Source organism: Rattus rattus, chromosome 6 (assembly GCF_011064425.1).
Source record: "Rattus rattus isolate New Zealand chromosome 6, Rrattus_CSIRO_v1, whole genome shotgun sequence".
In the NCBI taxonomy this organism is placed as follows: Eukaryota; Metazoa; Chordata; class Mammalia; order Rodentia; family Muridae; genus Rattus; species Rattus rattus.
This window is the reverse complement of record NC_046159.1, coordinates 17068053-17079838: the sequence shown is the minus strand read 5'-3', so window position 1 is coordinate 17079838 and position 11786 is coordinate 17068053. Positions and strand designations below refer to the sequence as shown.

General features: G+C 35.9%; 2 protein-coding genes across 2 annotated transcripts in view; one reads left to right on the top strand and one right to left on the bottom strand.

The window, feature by feature from the left end:
- Positions 1-2298: 2298 nt before the first annotated feature.
- On the bottom strand, positions 2299-6866 carry LOC116903791 (killer cell lectin-like receptor 7). Its single transcript, XM_032906484.1, has 4 exons — positions 6755-6866; positions 5247-5336; positions 4138-4356; positions 2299-2450 (listed from the first exon to the last, which is right to left on the bottom strand). Exons 1-4 carry the CDS (start codon positions 6864-6866, stop codon positions 2299-2301), a joined length of 573 nt encoding a protein of 190 aa, XP_032762375.1.
- A 98-nt stretch (positions 6867-6964) lies between these two features.
- LOC116903790 (submandibular gland secretory Glx-rich protein CA-like) overlaps positions 6965-11786 on the top strand; it is a 5830-nt gene continuing 1008 nt past the window's right edge. The window contains exon 1 of the mRNA XM_032906483.1: positions 6965-7034. Coding sequence (XP_032762374.1) covers positions 6965-7034 — 70 coding nt within the window. The remainder of the gene's footprint in view (positions 7035-11786) is intronic.

Below are 11786 nucleotides of genomic sequence, written 5' to 3'. Positions count from 1 at the left end.
GGAATCAGAGAAAGGACTGGAAGAGCTTGAAGGGGCTTGAGACCCAATATGTACAACAATGCCAAGCAACCAGAGCTTCCAGGGACTAAGCCACTACCCAAAGACTATACATGGACTGAACCTGGGCTCCAATCTCATAGGTAGCAATGAATAGCCTAGAAGAGCACCAGTGGAAGGGGGAAGCCCTTGGTCCTGCTAAGACTGAACCCCAGTGAACGTGGTTGTTGGGGGAGGCGTAATGCAGGGAGGATGGGAAGTGGATCACCCATATAGAAGGGGAGGGGGGGCTTGGGGATGTTGGCCTGTAAACCTGGAAAGGGAATAACAATCGAAATGTGAACCAGAAATACCCAAGTTAATAAAAATTGGGGAAAAAAAGAAGGGGGATGGGAAACTCAGGATTAGGTTTCGTAATGTGTAGTAGGGATAACATGATTACAATGAGAATTAGCGGCCATCTAATACTGATGGGAAGGGTAGGGGCATTTCTACAATATTCTGGAGAATTTGGATATGGAAGGTGCACAAGAATCAATATGGGTGGGCTGGCGAGATGGCTCACCAGTTAAGAGTACCCAACTACTCTTCCAGAGGTCCGGAGTTCAATTCCCAGCAACCACATGGTGGCTCACAAACATCTGTAAAGAGATCTGATGCCCTCTTCTGGTGTATCTGAAGACAGCTACAGGGTACTTATATATAATAAATGAATAAATCTTTAAAAAAAAGAATCAATAAGGGTGTCCTTAACTGTGACTCACAATATTGGGGATATGTAGCCTATCCAACCCGCCCACAAAATTTTTATCCCAAAACTGATTTTGTCTACAAGACATGCAGAGATTGGGGATGGAGCAAAAACTTCCCAAATGAGAACAGCCAATTGATAATTGGCTCAGCTTGAGACCCACCCCATTGTAAAAACAACAACCCCTAGCCCTATGAGTGGTATTTGATTATGCTTGCATACAAGAATTTGGGAGCTCCACCCAGTAGCTGACACCTACACACGCAGACGCCCATCGCCAAACAGTGGACGGAATTTCAGAAATATTATGGAAGAATGTAGGTCCCAAAAGGAGATAGAATCTTGACAGGAAGACCAACAGAAGTAACTAAACTGGACCCTAGGGGTCCAACAAACAAAGAGCATACACAGAGCTGGAACTAGATTTCCCTGCATATGAGCACTTTGGTCATCATGTGGGTCCCAAAAAACTGGAATGGAAGATATCCCAAAAGCAGTTACATATATATAGGCAATGTTCTTCTACCTGAGCTTCCTTATCTGGACTGAGTGGAAAAGGGTGCACCTAGCTTCTGGGAGCCCTGATGTGACAAGATGGAGTAAAAACTAGGAATCCACCTCCCTCTCAGAGGAGAAGGGGATGGTGATGCAGGATGGACTGTGGTAGATGATGCCCAGGAGAGAGGCAGTGCACAAGATGTAATATGGATAAGTAAAGTAAAGCAACAACAACAGATAATAATAATAATAATAATAATAATAATAATAACTTAAAAATTGGTTATGTAACTTTGTCAAATGGAAAAATTGCACTATTGTCTGTCATTAAAACTTCTTTTATGATGTTATTTAAATATGTATTAAATTCCTGTATAAATATACTCTGTTGTTAATAACAAAGGATTCAAGATGATGCTTCAATAATTTCTCTAGAAAAATATATTCTTCATACTGGAAAGGATTTCATTAGCAATTTTTTAAAAAAATGTCAGAATCTTGGAAAATATGTTTTCTTTAAAATAATGATTTCCAAACATGGATCTCCATTTTACAAAATGTAAGAATACTACACAGTAAAGAAAATCACCATGGGGCTAACTAGTCAACCAATTATTTCCCTATTTTTCATAGCACCTCATTTTGAAAAAAGACCCAGAGCTCAACTACTTTCCCTGTTGTCATCTGATTACTCATCTCAGACATATGCATTTCCAGGTTCCGAAGAGAAAACAATAAACATCAGTGGCTTATTTGGAACACCAAGGAGAAAAATGACTTTCAGCAAGAGGATGTGCTATACCAAAGAGTTAAAATTCATGAGGGGAAGGCATGTTTTTTGAGGCACTCTCCTGTAGACTCCTAAGAAAAGGAGGAGATTGAAAGACACTAGTGTCTTTGTAGTAACAAGTCTCCTCTTAACATATCTGAGTCCCACAGTTTTTTTTATTCAAATTACAGGAAAACCGTATACTTTTTAAAAATTCAAGATTCCGTATCTCATTATTCAGGCGAAAAAATAGAGTATAAGAGAATAAGGGGCAAGTAAATATCTACAGTACCAGTTCATCCTTATCATCTATCTTCAGAAAGGATAAGCTGTAGTTCTGACAGGTCTGTTTACATTCACGCCATATTCTTATATCCATGGTGAAATAATAACATTTTATACCATAGCAGAACCAGTGCATTTCATCACACCTGCCTACAGAAAGAATGAAAATAGTTAAACATTGTTTACTTGGATTGTGTTATCAGAATAATGTATTTATGAATGCTGTGTAAAAAAAAGTAAAATGTCACAATTCTTCGAAATAGGGATTTCATAATGCCCAGAAAACCCTGCACACTCATGATCTATATAGAATTGTAAAAACATTAGAGATAAAGAGACGTTTTATGTGTCAATCATGGATGAGTGAATAGAAAAAAATGTAGCCTGTATATACAAAAGAATCCTCCTTATCCTTTAAAAAAATGAAACAGCTGGGCATGATGATTAAGTCTATAACCTGAGGACTCCAAAGACAGAGACAGGAAGAATACTTCCAATTTAAGGCCGTTATTATTCATGGGTGTGAAATACTTCAAAGATGATCTAGAGCTCTTTTTTTCTCTCTCAATTTTTATAATATAGCAGTTTCAGATATACTTAGCCTTTACATAATGAGAATTATCGCATCCTACTCTCTCAGCATGATGTGATAAAAAACAAGAACTCTTCATTAACTCTAAATCTTGAAAAAATATTTAATGATGATTGATAAACGGTATCAGTTAAGAATGACCAGAAGCAATGAAGGTTAAGAAAGTTTTCTTGTAGCACCAGTGGAAGGGGAAGCCCTAGGTCCTGCTAGACTGAACCCCCAGAACTAGACTGTTGGGGGAGGGCGGCAATGGGGGGAGGGTCATGGAAGTCAAAACTGGGAAAGGAATAACCTGGTGCATTCATGTGTCAATGACCTGGTGCAATGTCTGCAAACCATGGTTAATTGCCCCTATCCACTGCAGGGAGGATCCCTTTATTATAAACAAGCCAACTTTCTAAAGACAAGTCAGATGAAACACACACACACACACACACACACACACACACACACACACACACACATACACACACAATTATTTTTATAACTGCGCCCATGTAAATCTTTAAGTCTATTTTAGAATGAATACTTGATAAATGTACTCTATTAAACACTTCTATGAGCGTGTCAAATGAGGAAGCGAATGATAGCAGCAACCCATTGAACTGAGAACAGGATCTCCATTGGAGGAATTAGAGAAAGTATTGAAGGAACTTAAGGGGCTTGCAACCACATAAGAACAACAATGCCAACCAACCTGAATTCTAAGAGACTAAACCACCACCCAAAGACTATATATGTACTGACCCATGGATGCAGCTGCATGTATAACACAGGATAGTCTTGTTAAGCACCAATGGGAGGAGAAGCCCTTTCTTGTGCCAAGGCTGGATCACCAGTGTAGGGGAATGTCAGGGTGAAGGAAGGGGGAGTAGATGGGGAGGGGAATGGGGCAGAGGACTTATGTTTGTGAAACTGGAAAAGGGAAAAAAAGAACTTCTCTGTTATATCAGCAACAAAGTGGGACTCTTAGACTTTCCCCTGGACCAAAAAAATTATCAGGATTACCGATTTGTGATTCCATCCTCAGGGAGCTAAATGTGTACCAAACATAGAAACTATAATATTCTCCTAACCCAGACAGGGTTTTCTGTGTTTCCAAGACCTTATGTAAATAAGGAAACCTCAAATGATTAACCCAGAGATCACCAGAATCTTAAGCTGAAATTTGGCCTTCAAACCTTCTATAAAAAAACAATAGATGATAATGCAATTCTGCATTCTTGGTCCTCCCCTGCTACATACCTGTGTGCTGAGGGGAAGCTAAAACAGTCTTAGTTTTCTTGTACCATCTGTTTTGTTCTCTGTTGATTAAGTCTAGAAAAGCATTGTATTGAACACTCTCTACAGATATATTTCTCAGCATTTCTTCCTTTAATTTGATGTCATTTTCCATGGTGCTGCAGTTATGGTGACAGTTTTGAGTTTTCTGCTGTTCATGGTTTTCATTACTGTACTGAAAAACTAGAGTGGTCACAGGTTTAACAGCATAAATATCCACAAAGTATATATATATTAAAATTTAAGATTCAAGAAAAAACTTCATGTTGACAGTCAACACATCATTATTTTCATTGGTACTTAACATTTATAAATCAACACTTCTATTAACTTCTATTAACTCTATTATCTTGAAATGGATACATAATTTTTTCTCTATAGTTAAGCTGACTGTAAAATAAATAACACAGCTGAAGGAAATTATGGTGGAGGTAAGTTCCAATTACTTAATACTTTACAGCATAATTAGACAAATAAAAACCTAAGTAAAATATTCAGTAAATACTTAACACATCATGGAAATTTGAATTAAAAAATGTTAAGGAAGGGGATGATTATTATTGAAACATGAAGTGTGTAAACTATCCATATCCATAGATATGTTTTAGCGTAGCCTAGAAGTGATAATCTGTAATATTAAGGAATCTAGTAAAGTTTAACTTTTAATGTTTCAGTATAGATGAAGTCTTTTTACTTAACTATGACCTCAATATACATTGAAGAAAAAAGAAAAGAAGATCATCAATTATTTGCACAGCTGTTTCTCACAAAATGTTTGCATAAAGTTAACAATCATCTTAGCTCAGAAAGGTAGACTACAAACAAGTCCTCAGAAGGAGCATGGCCAAGTGTGAGAAAAAGCAGGACAGCTGCTAACCACCCCAGAGCTAACAAATTAAGTATGAAAGCGAACAGAGTACTACAGGGTATCAGGAAAATTTATTAAAGTCCAGAGATTGTTGCCCATTCCATGATTATAGGGAGGACAATGGGCAGAGTGTACAACTGCAGGGTTCATGTCTAAAGCTCTTCTTTAGGCAGAAGGTCAAATAAGATATATCTTAATTACTCACTGTTTGTCACCAATGCTGCAACAGTTACCATCAGAACGGCACAGAGGATTGCAAGAGCTATCACAATGAGCTTCCAGGGGACTGAACTCTCTTAAATCAACAAAACAAAGCAAGGAAATGAACACCATTAAAAAAGTATGTCTCAATACTAACTGCAATTTTGTATAGCATAGAAACAAGGGAAAGTTATGCTCAAGTCAATGATACAAACTGACTGAATATGTGCTCTCAAAATTGTAAATTTCTACTTAAAATACACTCACTGTAGAAATTCTACATGACTGAAGTTTCACAATTTGAACTTACTGTAGGCTTGGCCTTCTATTGTGAATCCTCCTGACTTAGCGTAGAAGGAGCTGGTTATTAGACATGTGCCCTTACCCAGTACAAAAAGAAGATAAAGGCATTCTACACAAAGGACTGGAGGCATAGATACAATCCAAGTACAAGAAAACAAACTAGAGTATACAGTCCACAAAGAAAGATAACTGAGATTGGATAGGTTAAAAAAGGGATGGATGTTCTTGAGAACTGGTAGGGAACCACAGATATTCTCGACATGATCTCTATAAATCCCAATCTTTGAAAGTTGATAAGTCCACTCTCTCTTGATGCTGTAATTTTGATATTGCTCTATATAATACTGAGTATTTGGGTGTATTTGAGGAATTTGGAATCTGAAACTCATGCCTCTGACTAACTAGGTCAAAGAAGAAACAGATATCAGTTTGGAGCACAGCTGTGACAGTATGTATAGAGCAAATAAAATTAAAAGAAAGTAAAAAGTAATATTTCTGCTTTTTCATTAATATACCAAATTATTCTTTGAGGTGTTCAGAAATTTACACTGTGTTTTACTCATTCCCGCACCCACTATTCCTCTCATCACCTCTCCCTTCATCTGAAACTTTATTTCTTGTATGAGACTGCTTGTTCTTATGGACAACTGTTGTTGCCTATTGCATTAGATGTTGGGGATATTTATTTACATTAAGACACTTTCCCGAGAATGAAAGTATTGTTTCTAATGCATAAGCTTCATTTCCATAAGATTTGTTTCTCTAGATCATCTGTTTTCACAGACTTGTTTGTCTTCATTTTAAAGTTCCAGAATTTTCCTTTACTAGACAAAATAATAATAATAATAAACTAATAGTTTCTCATTTCTTGTTTCTCAAGTAATTTTTATGGATTTCTATTGTTCTACTCTCCCCCTCTGATTTATTTTGCAACTACCTAAAAACTAAAGAATAGAAGTAAGGTTATAATTCTTTTCCTTTTTATTTAAAATGTGATTGCTGAATTTTTAAATTTAGTTTTGACCAATATTGTACTTGATTACTCTCCTACTAATACTGTTTTTTTTTTTTTTTTTTTTTGCCAAGATTCTTCTGCATAACCATGTCCAGATGAAATGGACAATTATTGTTTTCTATAGAAGCTAGAAGGATGTTTTTAAAATTTTAAAATGCACAAAACATGAAATTTTAGATACTTAAAACACTTACCTCTGTGGCCATTTTCTTTAGCACTTCGAGTCTCCTCAGACCTCATTTCACTCTGGAACACTGACGACTTATGAAATCTCACAGTTGTGTAAGTAACCTCTTGCTCAGGCATCTTTTGGAATATATGAAGTATACTAGAGCCTTGAGAATTGTTTTTTATCAAAGTTTAAATGTCCACCTATAGGAAGGTACCTAGACCTGATGATAAAGATGGTTGGGAAAGGGTGGGGTCTGAATAAATCCCTTAATACCCAAACACCCGGACACGAACTGATCCCGAGTAACATTGCAGATGAGAACTCATTGTACATTTATGTTATAGTCATTTATATTTCTAAGGGTCCCAGCAATTATTGTTAAGAAATATGTAAAAAATTACATATTTACTAATAAGTCATTATAATAGGGGCATAACCCTTTTGTTCAAAATGTTCAACACATAAACATGTTAGGTTTTATATTTGTATCACTGAAAACATAGAAATACATTTAGACAATCTATTTGAATAGAAAACATCAAAGCTTTAAGAATAAAAAAATGTGTTGTTTTAAAATTATTTACACAGTTTGATAAACACATGAATAAAAAATGTCATTTCAGTCTTTTTTATTTATTCATGACTCTCAGAGATTTCCAGAAACAATCTTCAAAAGAATATTTAAAGGTTAATACAGCAGGAGATCCAAGACAGAGAAATATCTTTGGGGTTGATGTCCCAAACCTTTGAGATGTCCAACCTCTCCACCAAGCCACAGCCTACCCATTCCTCTCTATTCTTGGACCTGGTAAATGGATTCAACTAGAAAAAATTCTACTGTGCTGTATAAACCAGACCCAGAATATTCTCTCTTATTCAGAATATTCAGAAATGCTGAATATTCTCTCTTATCTGAGGCCCCTGGTTCACATTTTTCGGAAATGCGTTGAAACCTTTAGTAACTGGAGAACCAGGAAGGTAGAAAGAGAATATTTGTGAATGGGACATGGGAGCAATAGAGAGAGGCAAAGTCGATACAATATGAAGTTTTAATCTCAAACCCTTCCATGTACATAATCATGTTACATATAATATACTCATACATGGTGTTTCAAGAAGAGGACATATGAAAATAAATTTTCTCACTATGCAGTATACATGAGCTAACGTCCATGAAGGATACAATCTGACAATAGATATCAATGCATTTGTAAATGTAAAATATTTGTAATTGACATTACCCTACATTAATAACTGAGATGTGTACCAGCAGATGATATGGGCAGCTGCACATTGATAGCATTCTTATCTAGTTTTTTTAAGTTATGAAGATTTCTGAAGTGATTCATTTTTTGCCTTATTTCTTGACATAAAAAGCATCCAACTACAGAATAATTTTTCAAAATTGTTGTTTGTTATTATTGCTCAAGCGAAGGTTCATGTGTCTGGAAGACAATTTTACAAATTTTGCTCTCCAAATTCATGTGAGTTCCACGGATCAAAATCAAGTATTCAGTCAGGTTTGTGCAGCAAGTTCATTTACAGACTCACCCATATAACCTGGTTGATAATTTGACATCATTCAAATGGATAATATATAAACACTTGATCCATTTAAAGAGTTATGATTTCCATACATCCTTCAACCTTAGTTTGTTAGCACACAACACAAGTCACAGCATATGCTGAAAGAAATACTAGTACAGAATAATATTTTCACATGCTGCCAGAGTTAATCTGATCTAATACAACAAACAGGGCTTCCCCATCTATCTGGCTCTCATGTCACACCATCTAAAATTCTCTAAAATATACTTGATCATTTGATTGAAAAAGAAGAAAAGCAGCGATTGTTACCTGTGTCTCTATCCCGAAGCGATTCTTGTGGAGGAAATTGGTCACTCAATTGGTGGAAGAGTTGACCTTTACATGTCTGTATACCCTAGGAGGCTCAGAGAAAAATGACAAAACTAAATTTCTTCTGAGTGGTACTCAACCTCATGATTTTCTGCCCCTCCTCTTGACCAAACCAAAAAGAGGAAATTGCTTAATGAAAGCTGACTATGAGAGCAAAGGAAAGAAGCAACATATTGTTCCAGATGCTGCAAAACAAATGTTCATAATTGATATTTGAAGATTGAGAAGATGTAAACTCCTGCAGAGAGAGTAAAGCCAGTGTCCTTAGCAAAACCACAAGGAAAAAGATGGACTGACGTTGTGGAAAATACTAAAAAATGCACCAATCCATACAAATGCCTGATACTCTCTGGCCTCACTGGTCCTGCCACTTCCATTGCTATCCCCATGTAGTGACAGCCCTTCTTGCTGCTCTCTTGTGTGGATTCTGCTCACATTCCCAGCCACCTGCCCTCTGTGGTTAGCAGTCACAAATCCCTAAAACCCTATAAAATCAAAAGTCTACAGGTTTGTAATTAATCAATTAGATTTATATCAGTAAATTCTCATTCCAAAAAACGTCCCAATTGATATTGATGTTAACTGCCCACCTAGATAAGACAAACTGTCTTGCAAATATGCATCCCTTATTCATAGCTACTTGTGGCTATTTAAAACCATACAGAATCTGGATCTGTTTTCTCTTCCTTCATGTTCCTCCCTTTCTGAGACTCTCCAACTTGCTGACCCTTTTCTAAAATTCACAGTCTGCCTTCCTTTTCCACTGCTTAATCTCAGGATTTTGCCTTATCTCATACGTGCCCTCACCTACATATAGGCAGCAACCACAGACTGAAACTCATCCTAGTTTTTAACAGACTGTTGGAAATTCCTTTACTCTACAATTTTAAAAGTTATTCCTTGATTTTTTTGAATTATGTGAATTATAGCTAAAAGTATATTTAAAACCTTTAAAGCACTCACATTTCCACTGGTAATGTCTTTCTTTATACTCTTATACCTTTTTTTGTTAACTTATATTTTTATTGATTATTTTATTTATTTACTTGTCAAGTGTTATCCTCCTTTGCTGTTTCTCCCCTACCCAAACCCTATCCAAACCCCTTCCTGTTCTATGAGGAAACTCTCCCCCTCCCAACCACCCACTCCTACCTCACCATGCTAGCATTCTTCTATGTTGAGGCATCAGGGCTCCACAAGACCAAGGGCCTCCATTACACTTTCCTATCTTTTTAAAGGATAGATAATATTTTCTGTGAATGTTGATGTCATTATATATGGAGTGTTTTACTGATCTTTTTATGGTGCTGGGAAATCGAATCAAAGACAATGCTCAGTAAATACTCTTCCTCTGACCTACAGACTCAGGCCTGGATATTGTTTTATTCTATGGTTTTGCTTTTGACTTGTTTGATGTTTGTTCTTATTCTTGTTTGAGATACTCGTATCTTGCTATGTAGCATAGACTGACCTCATATTCACAGTCCTTTGGTCTCACTCTTTTCTGTCTTAGAATTACAGCTGTATACCTCTATACCAATATGCACTTGTTTTCTGATAGATAATTTTCTGATAAACAATAGTATTTCTTCATTTTATAAACATTGATCTCTAATTTCAAAGCCATATGTACTTATTAGCACTTATATGCAGTATAAATTATTTAACCTATTTCTGAACCTCTAGTTGTTTTAATAGCCATTTTGATTGGTTTAAAAACCACATGGGATATACTTTAGAATACTAAGAAAGATATTTTGTGCATGTAGTGCATAAGATTCAGGAGATATATATTTAAGAAACTCTGACATGATTATCACATGACAGCGCTCTTAACACAGTCTACCAGTTGGCATGAAAATATTCACAATTGATTTTTTATAGAGATGAGATGAGGTGGTTTTTCTTCTGGTTTTGGCCTTGGGTTTCTGATGAGAATTCCTGGAAAGAAACTGTTTCAGCTCAGAGGATTTAAACTACCAGAGAAGTGGGGGACATTGTGATGCTGTGGATCTACGGACTTATTTTTTTTTTGTCAGGAGGTCACTTCTAGTCTTCTAAAAGTAACATATGTCGAAATAACATCCTGTGACTAATAGATAAAAACTTCATGAAAACTTTGAACATAGCAAACCCATTAAGTTCCACCAACCTGAAGTCTAACAATGCCTTATGATGACTATAGGTCACTATAGAATATTTTCCATTTGCTGCAACCAACTCTGATGTAGCCACCATCGTATATGATGAAATCGTTTCATTTATGACTCTTCTAGGATCTTTAAACTGCACAACTTATCGAAATGATGCTACATTGTAACAAAGAGTCATGGTCACTCAAAAACAAGCCTCGAATATTCATTGCTTATTTCTCCAAAGATTAAGATAGTTTTTTGGTATCAGTAGTTCTTCATTCACAGCACTTGCTATGCACATTACTAGTAATGCTGTTTGCTGAAGACTTTAGGACAGTTCATCAATTGAGGTACAGTTTTATAGTAGGAAATATGCAAACACGAATTTTATATAATAATGCAGAATAATAATAATAATAATAATAATAATAATACAAAATGATACGTTAGTACAAATCAACCATAATAGCAATAAAATAAAGAGATGAGGTACAGGTTATTTGACTTCAGTAGTCTTTGCGATAAATATGTTTGTCTCCAAACATTCAATTGATTGGTAGTTTTTTCCATCTATCATTTTTTTTGCTGAAAAATTTCAATTCTTCTTTAAATTAAGTGACTGTGGTTAGTTGAGGCATTTGCACAATGGGGGCTGGCTCCATTACCAGAAGAGAAACTGAAAAGACTCCATTTACCTCATTAGTAACCCTAGGCAGCTCAGAGATTTCCTAGTTTTTCTTCAATCCTCCAAGGTTTTCTCCTACTTCTTAACCCATACATGTCCTTACCAATTACCTCTGACGCTTTTATCTTAAATGACCAGATTCTGTCTCCACACTTTTTTCATCATTGATACTTAAAGTAAACACAACTTTTATATTGATCATTATTGTTTCATGCTTATGTACATGTGTATGTGTGTTAGAGAGACAAAGAGAGAGAAAGAAAGAGTGAATGAGTTTGAGTGCATACATGCCTTGTGGTGTATATGGTGGTCAGAGG